The sequence below is a fragment of the Rhizophagus irregularis genome, chromosome 11 (assembly GCF_026210795.1).
Source record: "Rhizophagus irregularis chromosome 11, complete sequence".
Lineage (NCBI taxonomy): Eukaryota > Fungi > Glomeromycota > Glomeromycetes > Glomerales > Glomeraceae > Rhizophagus > Rhizophagus irregularis.
The window spans coordinates 4,329,775-4,350,693 of NC_089439.1; the positions used below are offsets into that span (position 1 = coordinate 4,329,775).

General features: G+C 22.7%; 3 protein-coding genes across 3 annotated transcripts; 1 reads left to right on the plus strand and 2 right to left on the minus strand.

Moving 5' to 3' along the window:
- Positions 1-4,330: 4,330 nt before the first annotated feature.
- OCT59_003427 (uncharacterized protein) lies at positions 4,331-5,818 on the minus strand (the record flags this gene model as incomplete). Its single annotated transcript, XM_066145604.1, has 1 exon — positions 4,331-5,818. The coding sequence occupies one exon, from the start codon at positions 5,816-5,818 to the stop codon at positions 4,331-4,333; it is 1,488 nt and encodes a 495-aa protein (XP_065996309.1).
- Positions 5,819-11,825: 6,007 nt separating this feature from the next.
- On the plus strand, positions 11,826-12,931 carry OCT59_003428 (uncharacterized protein; the record flags this gene model as incomplete). Its single annotated transcript, XM_066145605.1, has 5 exons — positions 11,826-11,830; positions 11,910-11,921; positions 12,404-12,741; positions 12,826-12,835; positions 12,928-12,931. The coding sequence occupies 5 exons, from the start codon at positions 11,826-11,828 to the stop codon at positions 12,929-12,931; spliced, it is 369 nt and encodes a 122-aa protein (XP_065996310.1).
- Positions 12,932-17,556: 4,625 nt separating this feature from the next.
- OCT59_003429 (uncharacterized protein) lies at positions 17,557-19,439 on the minus strand (the record flags this gene model as incomplete). Its single annotated transcript, XM_066145606.1, has 6 exons — positions 17,557-17,585; positions 17,674-17,712; positions 17,785-18,751; positions 18,826-18,839; positions 18,978-19,296; positions 19,386-19,439. The coding sequence occupies 6 exons, from the start codon at positions 19,437-19,439 to the stop codon at positions 17,557-17,559; spliced, it is 1,422 nt and encodes a 473-aa protein (XP_065996311.1).
- Positions 19,440-20,919: the final 1,480 nt, after the last annotated feature.

Genomic DNA, 20,919 nt, shown 5'->3' on the forward strand with positions numbered 1-20,919 from the left:
AAAAATAACTTACTCCCTATTTAAATTATATATAAATATAATAGAATTTTAATAGAATTTAAAATTATGAGTTATATATTAAATAATTTATTAAGTTAGTTTAATTGTATGATAATAATAAAGAATTTGGTTAGTATAAATTGTATATAAATATGATAAATATATTATAAAAATATAATAAAATTAAATAGCTTACAATATAAAAAATCTAAAATTAAAGAATTTATTAATTAGTTAAAATATATTGTGTAAATATATATAATAATAAGATCAAATAAATAGCTTATAACTTACAATCTGAAATAATTATTGATAAAGAATATAGTTAATTTAATTATACATATATTAAATATTACATAAATATATAATCACAAAATTATATAAATAGCTTACTATCTATATTATTAATAAATTAGTAAGTTTAAATGTAAATATCAAATGAATAAATAGATAACTTACTCGCTATATTGTTAAATAATTTTTAAATGAAAATTTAATTAGTTTAAATTATATAATTATATAATTATTATGTAAATATTTATAAATAAGTTATACTTACTATAAACTGCCAAAATAATTTATTAAATAAAGAATTATATTATATATAAATGCTATGAATGTATAATAATAAATCAAGAAATAATTTATAACTTACAATCTAAACAAAATACCAGAATAAATAATTTAGTTAATTTAAATTAAATATAAATATTGTATTAATACATAATATTAAATTAAATAAATAACTTACTTCCTATATTATTAATTAATTTTTTAAGTAAAGAATTTAAAACCATATTTAAATATTATATAATTATGCGAATATATAATAAATAAATAACTTACTCCCTATAGTATTAATTTTTTAATTAGTTTTAAATTATATACAATAATATTATATAAAATAAATGAATAATAACATACTTTCTATATTATTATTTTTTAAAGGAAAATAAATATATATATATAAATATTATATAATGGAAGAGTTGAATAGATTAGTAACTTACGAGCTATATTATTAAATAAAGAATTTATTAAATACAAAAAACCATATAAATATATAATAAAAGAATTAAGTAAATAACTTACCTTCTGAATTATTGAATTATTTTTAAATAATGAAATTAATTAGTACAAATTATATAAGAATTATAACGAACATACTTGTCATAAATCTCACATGAAGACTTTGAATTAAGTGATAATAAAAGATTTAAGGGCAAAATAAATGGGACCGGGTATGATCATGTGGCATACTATATAGTTTGTCACCATGACACACCCGTTTTCTTTTCGATAGAAATCCTATTTGTCATTTTGTCACCTATTATTTATTTCTAATACTGTAATGCCAGCCGAATTCAGTTTAGACATCTCAATATATGGGAAATGACGTTAAGCGAATTGCTAATCAAATCAACAACAATTTCAGACCTTATTGTACAATACAGTAAAAAGGTAAATTATTTTTGGTCCAGTATGTACTGTATATTATATTATTTAATTAAAATTAAAAAATGTGTCTTTTTGCCGCTATTGTTCAATAATACTAATTAGCTTAGCCTGTAGTATTTATCTTTCTTTGGCAGCGGGACATCTTGAATTAGAAATTGAAACTAATGGTTGATCGGAGTCGACATAGTCTATAGCTGAAACTTTGTGCACAAGACCTTAGCCAAGAAGCTGCCCATGTATGAGCAGACCTGACCATGGGTTAATATTTGATTGATATTAAGCTGGTCAAATAAGGCAATTCTATAATTTCTGACCGCAGATTTGCCTGATGCAAATTGAATTCCAAATTTAGATTTGTTACATTATAATGATGTCATATAAAATCACAGTTTTCAACAAATCACCGATAAAACTGAATCACAAATTTGATTGCAAAACAAATAGTACAAATTATACACTAGTTGCGACCCGTTGTTGGCAACGGACGTGATAATAAATATGATGTGCCAGTGATAACCATAAATTTTTATAATTCCGGCCAGAATTTGTGTATATTACAAAATTTTCTTATATGTAAATTTGTGTAACTCAAGAAGTTATATACCAAATCCAGAATTTGTAAATTTTTCTTATAAAAAATTTTAAAGAAATATTTAAAATTTAAAATGCTTGAAATTTCTTTCAAATATTAATATTGATGAATTATGAACTTATTTTATATGAATTAAGTTTAATCGCTACATACCTTTAATAGAAATGGAAACATACTGAAAGAAAACTAACAGTCAAAAACTAATCATGGCACCCAAAGCAAAACTAATCTATACTTCGAAATAATAAAATTTATTAGGGAAAGGAATTGTTAATTTTTAAGTTTGTAGTGTTATAATTTACTTGATCAGCAGTATTATATCATGATCGAATCATTTGAAAAACACAAAAACTGCGTGTAATTATAAAATTTTTTCTAGGGTTCAAGTGACTCATCTTAAGCTTTTTCTTTACCATTTTTTTTTTTAATTTTTAATTTTTATCAGTTTTATACTATGAATGATAAAATACATAAATACCTATCTAGGTCTATGGATAAATTTAATTTTAACCTCTATGAAATCACATTATATAGTTTTAATAAGTTGTAGTAATTATGTAGAGGTTTACCTGCACTTTAATGTATAAAAGAAAAAGGGTTCCAGATCAGAAAAGGAAGAACGAGGTGATGAAGAAACGGAGAAGTCAGGTATAAATAATAATAATAAACATAAAAAAATATAGAAAATAGTAAACATATTAATTAGAAAACATTAGAAATGGTGTAATGAGTACTCAGGTTAATGAACTAGATGTTAGTATACAAAAATGAAACGCACAATATATAGCTAATTTACGGTAGTAGGTAAAGGTATGTTACCAAGCTCAAGATATATTTTATAAAATTTGTATGTTCTTTATCATATAAATAATAAAGTATCTCGTTATACCAAAAGAAAAAGAAAAATATTTATTTTTGGGTGCACGTTAAAAAACACTAGCCCGATATGGGCAACTATATTAAATGCTTCAACAAGTCGTTCATGCAATTTTTATAATAAACTCCCGTTGTTATCCAATAATTTTATTATTACGCTAATATACGGTATTCTTTTTTTTTTGCTAATAAACCTAATTAATGAAAAAAGTTTAATTTGTTTTAGTAATCATATTTCAATTTTCGGCCATTCAAGATAATGCGATTGGCCGCAGCAGACCGTATTACTGAAGCTATCCCTTTTTTTTATTCTCGTAGATCAAAATTTTTTCTTTTTTTAAAGATTTTCAAAAAAAATGATTAAAAATTTAAAAAGCTTCGGAACTATTACTATTACACTGAAAAATGGTATCGGGACATTTCGCCGAAAGCCATTTCGCCGAAAAATAATCTCTGGCCTGAGTTATTTATAATTCTGCATAATGTTGGTCCTATTGTTCGGCGAAACGTCCTTTCGGCGAAATGGCTTTTGGCAAAATGTACCGTAACCCTGAAAGGTAAAAATAATATTGAGATTACAAATACTGTAAATTAAAGAAAGTTTTTCTCATTTGGAAAATGCAAATCTTTCTGAATTACTCATATTTTCAGAGCCGTCTATTATAGTATGTATGATGTTAATTTTTTCTTATGAAATTTGCTACCCAGTAGGTATAACTACATTTGCATAATCGTGTAAATGGTGCTGATCAGGGATAATACTACTTTTTTTGTTCATTTACATTTCTTTACATTCTACAAAATTTCGTTACCTTAATTCTCTCCCTTTGTTACTCCCTAATCACTTTTCCCTTTCCTTAACCACTAATCTTCATTTGATTTTGGTGGTGTGGAAATTGTTTGGAGTGTTATAGTACTATGTAAGGGACATGAGTGTCTACTTTTTGTAAGCTTGTGGTAATTTTCATGATCGGAAGTCGGAACATATATAGTGCACTTCTTATTTGTGGTAGGGACGTAGTACATAATCATGAGAAAGCATGTGATAAAGCTTAAAAAGTGAACTGTACTAAACAGCATTTTTATAGTAACAAAATTTATTTTTAATAACAAGTTACGTATTACATTCAAGTACATGTATGTAATACTGTCGCAGAACTATGGCGTGATTATATTTGATTATTTTTTTATGATTCATAATTTTTATTACTCACAATGTAATATACAAAATTCAATGCTAAAAAATTGACTGTTATTAAAAAAAAAAAGAACTGCTAAAAAAATTACTAGTGAATAAAACCACTTAATCCATTAACTTTGACAATATTATCATAGTCTCAATTTATTAAATATTAAGCTAATACATTATATACTCTACATACTAATTTAAAGCGTGCCAATAATTCATATTTTGAAGTTCATATCTTCTACATACGTGTAAGATTTACATTTAAAATTTTTAATTACTCCATTATTTTTATATTTATTAATCAAATTTTTATAATCTTCTCCTTCATAAATAGAATTGGATGTAAGTATAGAAAGTGCAGGTCGACCTCTCCATTTTTCTAAAAATTCTTCCAAGACTTCTAAAGAAACATTAAATTCATCAAGAAATCTAATTTCTCTTAGATTAGTTGGTGCTGATTTAATTAATAATTTTAATATTTCTTCTCTATTTTCTAAAATTTCTTTTTCAGTTTCATATATATAACGATTTGATGTAATTAATAATAATGACTTCAGATTTTGACAAACTTGTAATAATCTTTCAAATTCAATGAAATGATTTTTTGATGGCATAAATGGAAGTGATAGATATTCAATCAAAGGACAATATTCATAAATTTTACGGATAAAAATGAGAGATTCATTCCTAAAATTATTTTCATCATATAAAAAATCATGAGGTTTTAATGAAACTTCTTTAAGATTTCCTCCACTATTTTCAATTATGATTGAAGTTTTACTTATTGTAAAATAATCTATATTAAGGATTTCAAGGTTATTATATACTAACATCTTCAATATACTTTTATTAATAAAATTAAATTCATTAAATTTTAAAGTTTTTATATTATGAAGTTTTAAAAGTAACCTTTGCATTATTGTATAATCAAAACTATCAATATATAGGAAAGATAGTTTAAGATGATTAAGAAAGCCTGCCTTTTTTTCTAATTCAAGAAAGATTTCTTTATAAGGATCATCTGTAAAATAACCAACATTAAAATTATCAATCCATTCAAAATATTTTAAATTCCTCTGAACTTCAATTAATTTAACAATTCCAGAGTTGGACTTTAGTACTACATTATCTATAATGAGTCTCTGTATATATTGACAAATACTCGCAAATCCATAAAAGTATGAAGGATCAATAGATGTATTAAATTTTAGTTCACATAGCGATTCAAGACAAGTTTTAGCTTCTGGAAAATAAAATATTTGATGTTTAATTAAATTCATATTTAAATACTTCAACTCTCGAAATTTCTTCATAAAGATACAATAAAATTCTTGTTGTAAAAGAAATTGATTATAAGTTAAAGAGGATCCAATAGAAATTATAGTATTCAAAGTATTTATATTAATACTTCTACAGAATGATAAATAATCAAACAAAAGTGGTTGAAATGAAACTGATGGTAATTGTATTCCTTGCCTTGTTAGGAATTCTTTAATATCATCAGATAAATATGAAGCTATGATTATAAATAAATAATTTTTATTACTATAATTCATCTTATAGCGCCAGGGATTTCTCCATAAAATTGGAATAACCGTTTCACACCAAATTCTATTGACCATTAGACAAGAAAAGAGAGATTTTGAATCAACTTGTAATTCTTCAAATATTAAGAAAAGAATATCTTTATTGAGTTTTTCCATCCTTTTATCCAAAAATAATGAAAATGGTTTAGAATAAATCTTTTATAATTGAAATTTTTCAAAAGACAATTTTAAATATGATTTTACAAATGTTAGAAAATATTAAAATTATTATTTTTTTTAAAAAAAAAATAAATAAATACAAAATATGAAACGAAATAAATACCGGAACCAAATTCCGGACAAATTAAATTGTGCTGTACGACCGTAGTACCATGCGACCATAATGATGATCAAACAGGGTTCTTACAATACCATGTGATGCTTATTATTAAACGCTTGATTGTAGTAATGAATATTAATTTAAAATTGACATTATCAAAGACGTGCATAGTATTTATATTTTAAAATCTACATAATATTTATTTAAGTTCAAATCTTTTATTGTTTTGTTTTTATTTATTAATCAATTTTTTTTATGGAAAGTGCAGGTCGATCTCCCCATTTTCTCTAAAAATTATTACTACTAACAATTTATATCACTTAAATTTTAATGTTACTATTACAGTATTAATGTTCAAGTTTTATTGGTACGATAAACCACTCAACAGTGGAATCAAAAATCAATATGTAATCTAATTTAATATTAAAGAATAAATTATTTTTTTGTTTATAAGGATAATTATAATCAAATTTCCAATCTCAAAGTTCGAGATATTTCATAATGTTATAAGAAATTCTATTTTTTAAAATCGAAAATAATTTTCTGAAATTTTATCAATTTTAAATGAAGTCATTAAATAAACCCGTACGTAATTAAATTTTGACAAATAATTTTATAATGGATATAACCGTTTCTTCATCTTGTGATGAAGGACAGGTTAATCTCTTTAAGTTGATACAAAATAAATTTCGTGAAAGAATTTTGTGTAACATAATGTGATTTGTCACGCATTTATTTTAAACACTAATATGGTGATTATATGGAGGTCTGACTTGTATAATATACTTTATTGTCTTTGTCGATCATTTCCAAGTTGATTTTAATGAATATCCTAATTTCTAACTTGCAAAGTAGCCAAGTTACATCTGCTGAATGACTTTTAGAAGTTTATAAATTATATATTCTGTTTCCCATCTGGGTTATACTAATTTTCGCCTCTGATTCTGGCTGGTCAATTAATCAACATCTGATTTGTAATCATTTGTAATCATCCCGGATCCATGTCTCCTGCCATCATTACATGGATCCAATGGGAACCTGGGGGCTGGGGCGAAAGTTAGTATAGCCGCCGATCTGCACATAATTCATTATGACAAGCAAATATGGCATATCGTAATATATGTCGATCATCAAGTCTCATTGTTGCACAGAAAAATTACACGCCATATATATCCATTAATGAAAAAAAAGAAAAAAAAAAGATATTTATATTGTCTTTCCAGTTAGAGAGAATTTTGATATAATTGTATAATAATGGCTGATAAAGGTAAAAATCATAAAAATCATATACAGCATGAACATTTAATATAACTAAAAATCTAAAATTTTTAAACAACTTACGATAAGTTTCAAGTGGCACTAAGGAATCTGAAGGTAAATATAATATATATAATATATTAAACGAGCTGAGACGTCTTTAATTATGAAATAAAAATTATTTGCAAATAATTTAAATACTATCTATTATTATATCTTATGTAATATACATGTACGATTTAAACTAACTATATTATATAAAAATTATATAGCTCGTAAGTTAATAGGTTATCTTATATATAATTGAATAATAATGGAGTTACTTATTTTTGTTATATCCATATAACTAAATAATTCATTAATAATATTATAGTTTGTAAGTTAAATCTTTAGTTCTTTTACTTAATTATTTTACTTAATATTAAAATAACTAAATTCTTTGTTTAAATGACTATTTAATAATTGATTATATTATAGACAGTAAGTTTCAATATTTAAAACTTATGTTTATTTGTTTAATATTTTATATAACTCAGCTAATTATATTCTTAATTTAAATAATTAGATTGTAAGTGTTTTATTTAATTTACAGCAAATACTTTTGTATTATATTTATATCAACTAATTAATAATTAATACAGGGTGTAAGTTGTATACGTGATATTTCTATTTCTATTATTTATATAATTTAAGTAACTAAACTCTATTACAAAATTATTTGGTAATCTCTTTTTAGTTAGTAAGTTATATTGATTCTTCTATTACATATTTATATAATATTTACACGTAATTTAAACTAACTAAATTCTATGTTTAAAAATTATTTAATAATATAGAGCGTAAGTTAATTTATTTAATTCTAACATTATTAAATATTTAAATAATATTTACATATAATTTAAACTAACTAAATTACTAATTTATAATATAGGGAGTAAGTTATTTATCTATTTCTATATACATATTTATATAGTATTTACGTTTATTTTAAACTAACTAAATTCTTTATTTAAAAATTATTATATGATTTCTTTTAGCTGGCAAGTTATGAGTTATTTATTCGATTCACATTTATATAATATTTACTTATAATTTTAAACTAACTAAATTCTTTATTTAATAATGATATAGAGAGTAATTATTTATTTGATTCTATTATTACATATCTGTATTATATTTACATATAATTAAGCTAACTAAATTCTCTTAAAAAATTATTTAATAATATAGAGAGTAGGTTTTTATTTGATTCTATTACATATCTGTTTAACATTTACTTATAATTTAAACTAACTAAATTCTTTATTTTAATAATATAGAGTGTAAGTTTTTTATTTAATTCTATTATTATGTATTTATATAATATTTACATATAATATAAACTAACTAAATTCTTTATTCAAAAAATTGTTCATTAATATAGTTCGTAAGTTATTCATTAATTCTGATATTATTTACATATAATTTAAAACTAACTAATTCTTTATTTAATATTATTTAATAATATAGAGTGTAAGTTACTCTATTACTAGTAAACGGAAACTGGAGCGAAAAAAAGATAAACCTCGGATGACGTCACGTGAAAATTCACGTGACCACGTGATTGATTATTTTTCATAATGCGTAGACGTATATAGTCCTTCGCTTTGCTCCGGACAATTACTCATTGTTATAATATTTACAAAAATTTAAACTAACATAATTTCTTTATTTAAAAAATTATTTTGTAATTTCTTTTAGATGGTAAGTTATTTATTTAATTCTATTATTACTTATTGCTATAATATTTATAATATTTACTTATAATTTAAACTAACTAAATTCTTTATTTAAAAAATTATTTTGTGATTTCTTTTAGTTTGTAAGTTATTTATTTAATTCTATTATTCCTTATTATTATATTATTTACATATAATTTAAACTAACTAAATTCTGTATTTAAAAAATTATTTAATAATATAGATCGTAAGTTATTTATTTAATTCTATTAAATTTTACTTATAATGGTGTTGTTAGCCGAATTCCTGATTGCCGATCATCCGAACCCGGTTTTAATCGCAGAAAATCCACGACGATCTACACCTGAGCCGGGTCTGGATCACGTTGCGGCTAATTATTTTTCGGCTAACTGCATCATTATTTTTTATAATCCTTTACTTAACTAAATTCTTCATTTAAAAATTATTTGATAATATAGGGCGTAAGTTATTTAATTCTATTATTACTTATTTATATAATATTTATAATTAAACTAATTTAATTCTTTATTTAAAAAATTATTTAATAATATAGTTCGTAAGTTATTTATTTAATTTATTATTACATATTTATATAATATTTAAACTAACTAATTTTTTATTCTAAAACTATTTATTAATATAGATAGTAAGTTATTCATTTAATTCTATTATTATATGTTTATATACTAATATTTATACATAATTTAAACTAACTAAATTTTTTATTTTTTAATAATAATAGCTTGTAAATTATTTATTTAATTCTATTATTGCTTATTTATTTAATATTTACTTATAATTTAAACTAACCTTTATTAAACATTATTCAATAATATATAGGGAGTAAGCTATATAATTCTATTATAAATATAACATATTTATTTAATGTTTTTACAATTAATTTATACTAACTAATTTCTTTATTTAAAAAAATTGTTTAATAATATAGAAAGTAAGTTATTAATTCAATTCTATTATTATATATTTATATAATATTTACATATAATTATACTAACAAAATTCTTTGTTTAAATAATATAGAGAGTAAGTTATTTAATTAATTCTATCACATATTTATATAAGAAAATTTCTAATTTTAACCGGAGGGGAAATTCCTCCCGTGACGAATAAGTGTGTCAAATAGGAATTTTAATAACAAAATATTTCATCCCCAAATTAATTAAATAAAATGAAAACCCGTGGGGCGTGATACGTTGTGATAATTAAACCTAACCTAACACTAACCTAACCTTAATCCTAAACCCTAACTCTAATAAATATTAGGGGATATTTCCCCGGTTAAACGTAGTTATTTTCTTTATATTATAATTTAAACTAACTAATTTTATTTATTTAAAAAATTATTTTGCAGCTGGTAAGTTATAAGTTATTCACTTCTATTACATATCATATTTATAAATTATTTGCATATAATTTAAACTAACTAAATTCTTTAATTAATTAATAATATAGCTCGTAAGTTATTTATTTAATTCTATTATTAAATATTTGTATAACATTTATAAATGATTTAAATTAACTAAATTTCTTTATTTAAAAAATTATTTAATATAAATATAGTTCGTAAGTTATTTATTTAGTCTTATTATTGCTTACATATAACTTAGACTAATTGAATTCTTTATATTCAAAAATTATTTAATAATATAGAGTGTAAGTTATTTATTTTAATTCTATTAGTATTTACATATAATTTAACTAACTAAATTCTTTATTTTCTAAATAATATAGTTCGTAAGTTATTTATTTAATTCTATTATTATTTACATATAATTTAAACTAACTAATTATTTATTTAAAAATTATTTCTTAATAATATAGAGTGTAAGTTATTTAATTAATTCTATTATTACATATTTATATAATATTTGCATATAATTTAATTAACTAAATACTTTTTTAAAAAATTATTTTGTAATTTTTTTAGGGCGTAAGCTATAAGTTATTTATTTAATTCTATTATATTTTATATAATTTAAACTAACTAATTTCTTTATTTAAAAAATTATTTAATAATATAGAGAGTAAGTTATTTATTTAATTCCATTATTTACTTATTTACATAATAATTACATATAATTTAAACTAACTAAATTCTTTATTTAAAACTTATTTAATAATATAGAGAGTAAGTTATTATTTATTAATTCTATTACTTACATATTTATATAATATTTGCATATAATTTAAACTAACTAAATTCTTTATTTAAAATTATTTAATAATATAGATAGTAAGTTATTTACTTAATTCTATTATTACATATTTATATAATATTTGCATATAATTTAATCTAACTAAATTCTTTATTTAAAAAATTATTTATTATATAGATTGTAAGTTTTATTGTTTCTATTATTATGATTATTATATTATTTATAATATTTATTTGTTAACCAAATTCTTTCATTTAAAAAAAATATCTGTTACTTTAGTTGGTAAGTTGTGAATTATAGGTTTTTTTTATATACATTTGTACATTTATACAAAAACTAAGGCTTATATTGAATTTCTATTTAAATTTTAGAGTAAGTGATTTTAATTTTAATTTTAAATTTTAGTGTAAATTTTAATACATAACTTTTAAATATAATTTTAATTTTTTAAATTTATAGATTTGGAAAAAGTGGAAATACAGTTATAGATGAATTTATTTATGAAAAAAATTTAAGATGGATTCCTTATAATAAATTTAAAAATGTTAAATATTTTAATGAAGGAGGATTTGGTATTATATATAAATCTATTTGGTTAAATGATAGTGGAAATAAAGAAGTAATACTTAAATGTCACAGTGATTTAAATGAAAATTTAGATGAATTTTTAAATGAGGTAGATAGTTATTATTTATTTTTTCAATTTAAATTATAATTTTATCTATACTAATATATTAATATATTATTATTTATAGTGGAAGTATCATGTAAGTTTTTTAAACTCATATGATATTATTAATTTTTATGGATTTACAAAAGATCCAGCTACTTCAAAATATATGGTAGTAATGGATTTTGCAAACAAAGGTAATTTAAGAGAAAATTTAGCAAGAATAATCAAATTTACTTGGAAACAAAAATTATATATGTTGTATGAAATTATTACTGGACTTAAGGATATACATGAACAAAATCTTATTCATTGTGATTTTCATGATGGAAATATTTTAAATCATGAAGATAAAAGTGAGGACAAACTTTATGTTTGTGATTTAGGATTGTGTCGACCTGTAAAATCATTTTTGAAAAAGGATGATATTTTTGGAGTTATATCATTTATGCCACCTGAAGTTTTTAGAGGCAAATCTTATACTCCAGCTAGTGATGTATACAGTTTTTCTATGATTATGTGGGAATTTACATCTGGAGTACCACCATTTAATGACAGAGCACATGATCTTCAACTTAGTTTAAGTATTTGTGAAGGTGAACGTCCAGAAATTATTGAAAATACTCCACAATGTTATGTAGAATTGATGAAAAAATGCTGGGATGGAGATCCATTGAAAAGACCATCTTCTAAAGAAGTGTTAAATATTATTGGAGAATGGATTTTTATTCCTAATGATAATGAATCTGTTAAGAATTTTGAAGATGATATTAATGAAGAATTAAAATGCAATATTATGGAATTTATAAATGCACCAATTGGGCGTAACAATCTTACTATTGAATCTCACCCACAAGCACGTTGTACAAGTCGATTACTTGATTTTAATAGTAAAAAATTGAATGAAATTCTTGAAAGTAATGATTTACAAGCTTATCATTCAAATTATCCTGCTGCTAGTGTGACTGAAGATTTGGATGATTGTATAATTTGAAGATTAGAAGTCATTAGGTATGTAATATAGGATATAAAAAAATTAATCTTGCAAATTGTTTATGTGAAATTTATTTTATTTATTTAATCAATTTTAAATATTAAAACAGATGAAAATTAAAAAAGATTTATAGTTTTCTTTCAAATGATATTTGAATACTATGCATTCAACAAGAAACAGAAATTGTTTTTTATTTTTATTCTTTTTAGGTTTATTTAAACACTAAAGTTAGAGTAGTAAAATATTTTACAAGGATTCTTAGTTTGTAATTTGAATAATTCACTTTATTTTTTTTTTATATTTTATTTAAATATTAAATATATGTATTCTCTTTTTAGAATTATTTAAACACTAGGACTAGAGTAGTAAATATTTTACAAATTTCTTAGTTTGTAATTTAAATAAATCTTTTTTTTTTATACCTTTTCCAGTTATTAAATATAATATAAGTCATATAAAATTATTTAATTGTGTAAAATTAAGTAAATCATATATTCATTTCAAGAGCTAATAATACCAATATTAAATTCACATATAATATTAACAGATGTTTGATTAATATGAGTTGATTTTTATAATAAAAATTATCATTTTTTAACTTTAGAGACTTTAAACATTCTGTGATTTTTTTAGTAAAGTTCAAGAGTTTTATAAATAATACAAATTATATTACATAATATATATAATAATTATTACGTTCAATAATAATTTATTTGAACTACAATAGGTCATTAGTTTGTAAGCCTTGAAGTCATTTTCTTGCAAATATTTCAAAAAATATATATTTTATACTGAATTGTGTATTTTCTTGTCTGGAACTTCAACAATAAGAAAAAAAATCGTTCCATGGTGATATTGGAGCACAAATAGATCAAATACAAAAAAATTCCAAAAAGCATTTGGTCTAATTTAGACTAACATAAAAATTTTGTGATATAGGAAATTTCGGTCAACGAGGTGATAGAAAAATTACTTGATATAGACAGTACATAGGTTTTATTGCACAGAAAAAATAGAATGTAACAGATTTTATCCCATATTTACTAATGGTCGCCCATGATTTTTCATAGTGATATTTTTATAATGAAAATATTAACATTAAACGCAGCTCATTTTAATATTTTATTATTACCGCAGAATTAATCATTTGTTTATGTTACAAATAAAAAGGATGATTTTGTATTTTATTTTAAAGTTTAAAAGTTACATTATTAAAATGACAATTATTAAAAATAAGAAATTTTTTATCATCATCAAAGGAAAATTCAACAGGTGTATTAGTAGTATTTGTTGAATCACCAAGAATTGAAGATCTTGATGGTTCTATAGCGTAAATTACATTTACTTCTGCATGAATACCTTGAAGTCTTGAACACTTTCGTGACATGTTACTCCCATTATAGCATCTTCCAGCACATCAGCATCCTGAAGAATCTGTGCAACAGTTTTGCGACCAGAGTGATTCGTTAGAATGCCAGGCAGAAGATCTACTTTTACTGATTTTCCAATATCTTTCATAAAATTTTCTACTCATCTATTAACTCCACAGTGTGTTTTCTTGTATTAAATACCACTTTTACGCCAAAGTGGGTTAACTTGTAAGTAAAATTTTTAGGAGCACCACTAGTAATAATAGGTGGAACAACTGGTGGTATTGCAACTATAATAATTATTATATCTTTTAGTTACTTATTGTATCGTAGAAAGAAACTGTTATATATACTTCCCAAGCTAAACATGCAATTAACTGTTAAGTTTTATAGAATGTTAGATGCAAATTCCATATCCAAATCATATTTTTAGTGATACGGAATTGTGCATTTTCCGTATCCTTTCAACGGACTATTATGATATGTTATTTCTAAGGAAAAAAATCGTATAAAAACTTTATAAAAAACGTATCCAATTTTTTTTATAGGGTTGGTATAATAGATTCATTTCTTTTAATAATAAAAATGCGATATTAAAACCCATTTTAAAATTATAATATCATGAAATAATTTACCATGTTTCCGTATATTGATTTCGACAAATGCAATAGTAACGAACCTTGACATCATATAAAATGATTAAATTGTTATTAAAATATTTCTAATTATTATACAACAACTTTACAGAAACTTCAAGATCGTAGCGATGGCTTAATGCGCAGTAACTGCATGTATGTAATTTCTTTACGATTACATAAATAACGCAGTTACTGCGCATTAAGCCATCGCTACGATCTTGAAGTTTCTGTAAAGAATTTTTTAAATACTGTATTACACTTTATTTCAAGTTGTAATATTGAATTTATATTTAAAAATATTTTTTATTTTGTGTTCATTATGTGTCTATAATAAACAGCTTTTTTTTCCATTTCAATCGATTGAAAATAATTTTTTTTTTTATAAAATTAAATAGTAACGTTCAGTTTGTATTAAATTAACAATCAACAAACATTCTTATCCTGTTTGTAGTTAGTTTTAGTCTGGTATTTCGTGAATAACGTAATTACTTTACTTCCGTCAGTAAACTGGTTAATTAATAATCAATTAAGTTTGGCGCCAGAGAATTTGAAACTGAATTTCGGTTAATTTGTTATTTTAGTCCTTTAAGATTGTGAATATATATTTTATTAAACTTATTGTATTAGAATGAAACAAAAAAAAATTATATGATAAATGAGCCAATAATTTCTGGGTGAGTACTACTACAGAAACAATTGCAGTTGCTGCTCCACGAAAGAAATAACTCGATTTTTTTTTTACCTCACCTCTGAAATAATTAGGACGGGCCAATTAAATTCTTAGGTAACTTCTTAAAAGAAAAAAAATTATTTTAAATTTATTCAAGATAAAAAAAAAGCTAAGAATAAATGTAATACAGTAATAAAATCGCTTTTAATAATAACCGATTTAAAAATTATTTGCTTGTTTGAAATGCTTAATAGATTTGTTAAGTATTTTGCTTTCTAACGTTTTATAATCAAAGTTAAACGCCTCTTTTTAACACAAAACCCTCTCAATAAATAATGTATTTTTAATATATTTTTGCATATTTGACCAACCATAATAATTTCCACTAAGATATAATATAAAGTAAATAAAAAATAAACTAAGTTAATAAAAATTTTTAAAGCGCTAACTTTAAATTTATTAATAACATTCTGGATATTACCAAAAAAACCTACTATAATTTAGAGATTCATCATTCAAATTGTCTACTCAAATAATTTCATTGAAATATATTGTTAAAATATATCATGTACGGTGACTAATACATAATATATACTATGATACTTGTATCCAATGTAATGTTCTTAATTTTCACATCAACTGAATTTAGTAAACCCTATGATCTTGTTATACATATATATATATATCACACTTTTCCTCTGATAAAGAATTATTTATTATAAATGATGATGATTATTGTATTAATGTATAAAAGTATAAATAGTAATATTGCTGTAATTACAGATTAAAGAATATCCGTTTTCTAAATGCCTATCTCTATTCAAAAAAAATTCTTTTTAGGATAATGAATAAAATAAAGTTGGATATCTACAGTACCTTTATTATGTTTAACGTGATGGAATGATTTGAATGGAGGCAGATAGAATAAGGTGAATTAACCGTAAATTCATTAAACTATCATGAAGATTAAGATTTATATATATTACGAGATAAAAATCAATTAGGCTAATTGCGTAAAATAAAGTGAAGAAAAAATAACATGATATTATTGCTTATATAATTTAATGGAGCATCATGTGATTAATTACAGTCCTTTTCATCTCAAAAAAAAAATGAATTTAGTTAACTTGATCTAACTACCTTAAATTCCTCATTAATAGGTTGTGTTATAAATAGTTTCTCATTATTATTTTTACAATCTGTTACAATTAGCACTGTTTTTAGATTATAGCTTTGTCCAAGTACACATTGTATGTTCAATATTAAAATGAAGACTTAATAATTGTATGGCTAATAATTAACTATGAAATTATTGAATTTGAATCCATTATAACATTCCAAACTATAATATATGCAATATTGCATCAAAGTCTCCTCGTCTTATTATTTATTAATTTCACTTCAGAAGGGCTATTGGTTATATTAACAATCAAATTTAATATAAATGGCCTTTTCTTCCTTTAAATTTAACTATTAGAGTTAAACTCACTGTTTAAATTAACCAACAAGTGATATTAAAAATTTTAAATATAAATAATAAATAAAAAGGTATTAAAATAAATTCATTGATTATTTAAATACTTTAGGACAAATCAACCAAACATTTATTGCGCATAATAATTTAATATGATTTTATAAATGCATCAAGCGGAATATTGGCAGTTGCAAATATATCACAGTTTTACATTCAAATGATAAAGATAATAATCATCAAATAAGTATAATAAAAAATTTAAATTCTTTATTTATATAGAATATTCATAAATATAAAATCCAATAAATTTATATGTATTATATAATATACTATGTAAATAAAAAACTAAGATAAAAAATTTATAAAGTATAAATGAAAGAAAAATAGAAGTGGAACTAAACTTTAACACTCAAACTAGTAATTTAAACTATTTGACTCTAATTTTCACATAAAAGAAAACTTCATTCAATATTATGTTCACTATCTTGACAAATTTCATTTAGTTCTATAAAAAAAAAAATAGATTATATAAATTAGAAAGGAAATATTAGTAAAATTACAAATAAATAATAACTTACCCAATTCACTAAATTGAACAATCTAAGCATTCTGAAACTGTATATTATGTATTCAAAGTATTCAAATGTTAACAAATGTAAAAATAAAAAAATTATATAATAATAATAATAAAGAGAATACTTACTTGGATTTGTTGACGTTGATTGAGCAGTATAATTAGTATCTATTAAAAGAATAAAATAACATTAATAATGTAAAATAGACTATATGATAAAGCAAAATTAAATTTAATTACCTGAACTGAATTGAAAAGATGATAAATCTGAAGAATTTACTGGTTTTGGAAGATTTTTGAAATTTAAAAGTCTACTAGTATAAATTGCTTGTGGATGTGTTTTGAAGTTTTTGGATTTATCATCATTTGATCTCTTTTTGAATTTTTCTTTACTAATTTTATCACATTCTTTTATTTGAAAATATATTTCACTATTTTGACTATTGTCAACATTTTCACTATCTTTAACATTTTCACTATCTTTAACATCTTTACCATCTTTAACATCTTTACCATCTTCACCATCTTCACCATCTTCACCATCTTCATTATCTTTACTATATTCAATCTCATCATACCATTTCTTCAATAGTTGATGCAATTCTTTAGTGGTTGGTCTATTTTTTATTTCAGCATCCCAACATTTTATTATCAAATCTGCAAGTAATTTTGGTATATCTTTAGAAATTGTTGGTCTAAGTCCTTTACAAATTTTAAAAGCTAAAAAATCCTCATGAGGAATATCATTAAAAGGAATTTTTTCAGAAAGAAATTCGTTCATTATTATTCCAAATGAGTAAATATCTGCTGCTTTTGTATATTGGTATCCACGTAAAACTTCTGGTGCTATATATGGTAATACTCCATAAATTCCTTCTTCTTTAACTTTTTGCTTACTTGCTGGTTGACACATTCCTAAATCACTTATATATGTAAGAGAATCTAACCCATGCAATATATTACCTGAATGAAAATCTTTGTGAACTTTTTCAGCATTATGAATATTTAAAAGTCCTCTTGCAATTTGTTGTAATTGATCAATTTTTGATTTATAATTAATATAATTATTTGATTTATTTAAATAATTTCTCAAATTTCCATTTTCACAATATAATAAAACCATCATATACTCTTTATTATTTGGATCTTGAGTAATTCCAAAACATCGAACAATATCTCTATTAAAAATCTGAAGATGAGATTTAACCTAATTATCATCAAAAAAGAAAAATTTTATTAATAAATAAATGTAAATAACTTATATATAAGAGTTTAAATTACCTCTTTTAAAAAATCTGAACATATATCAGAAGAATTATTCAAACTTTTTAATGCATATTTAATATCTTTTTTATTGTATCTAAACCATTTTTGATTTTCAATATCCCAATATACAATAAATCCTTCAGGCCATTCTGCTGAATGAATCTTACCAAAACCACCTTCTGCAATATAAGTGATATTTTGAAATTTTTCAAAAGGTATCCATTCAAGATATCTATGATTATGTACAGCATTAAGATGTGATTGTTGTATAAATTCATCAATATTTTTATTTCCACTAGTCCAACTTTTAAAGTTATCCTTAAATCTTTTAGCATTACAAGGTTGACACCATCTAGATCCTGTACCAGGTTCTTTACATTCTCCACATATTCCATATGCTTGTTTTCTTTTTTCTAAATCTTCTATATAAACTACTCTTTCATCTACATTTTCTGATTTAATAGTTGAAGAAATTGTAACATGTCTCTTTTAATAGACAAAAAATTATTAATATTTTTAATTACAAAAATTCAATAAAATAATTATAATTATCAAAAATATTAAATTGCTATTACCTTATATTTATTATAATCAGTATTCTCCCATAAATTTTTTGGCTTTTCATCCATATTAATTAATTTGAGTTGTGGATTATAATTTTAGTTATATAAACAAATAACTACGTTACTCAAAATAAATTCCAGAATTATTATAAGCAAAAAAATTATTAATTGAACGAAGTTCAATAAATTGCGTTTACTTATTTGTATTACTGTTTGTACTACTATTGTATACAAAAATTTACTATTTTTGTGACAGAGAAAATTCGTAAGCAGCTGCTGATCATCATAAAAAGAAAGAGAACTAATCTGGAAATGATGGTTACATAAGGTACATACATAAGGGATCTACATTTTGTAAATACTTAATAGTATGCGAATTAAAATTATTTTTTATCTGAACTTAATTTTTTTTTAGTAATGTACATCTTTTTTCTGTATTTTCAAAAAATAAAAATAGTATTAATCTTACTAATCTTTGATGAGGCATAAAAAATTAAGAACGAATAAAGTGTAAAAATTATATTCAATTAGTAAATGGCTCTTGTATTAACAAATCCATTTCTATAATAAAAATATTAACAAATATTTTTAAAAAGACAATCTAAACGTTCTGAAATTATAAATAACATAATTTGTACATATACTGTATATTCCATACATTATCATAATTTGTATTCTCCTAATATAGTATGTCATTTGTTTACGGTTTTACCGATATATAAAAAGATCGAATGTACGCAGAGATTGTAGGAGAATAAGAGTATTACCAATTAATTAATATTTTGTATAATAGATGTGAGATTATTATACACAGCTATACATTTTAAGAAAGTAAATTATTTCCACAAGGCATATTTTTATCAAAATTTTAAAATTATTAGAATTTTATATTTTTAACAAAAGAAGCTCGTTAACTGTTTCATTTTTTTTTCTGCATATATATTCTTTGCTGAAGCCTCTGAATTAGCCACCTTAACGACACTACCATGTGGCTATCACATGACTATATGATAGTTTATATTGCTACTTTATATTGGCTATATGGACTATGGAGGAAATATGACGTATGGCGCGTGGTCAACCAATTTAATCCTTACACAGGTAGGGGTGGGCATAGTGCTGAGGTGTTGCTAAGGTGGTCAATGGGGAGTGTGTTTGGTTGTGTTCGCCTCCCCCTGATACGCTGCAGTTGGCCCCAAATACCAAAAAATACCTACCGATGTAGGTGGTCCGGGGTGGGTTTAGGGTGGCCCTAGTTGGGTCACCCTAAATCTCTTTAGAAGTAAAGGTTCGTCCTGGTGGTAACCTTGACGGATGACAGGTTCTATGTAGATTAGTAACTTTCTTTGATTGTTCATGTCTTTTTGTTTACCTTGCCAACTTCACATAAAATAAATAAATAAATGGAGGAAATATGAAATCTTAATTCAATATTTTAAAATAAGTATTTTTTCGAAAAAAAAAAAAATTATAAATTATATCTTTTTACTTTATTTCAGCTACGTAGAGGCAATAATAGGACTCCGAAAAATACATAAAAAGGTCA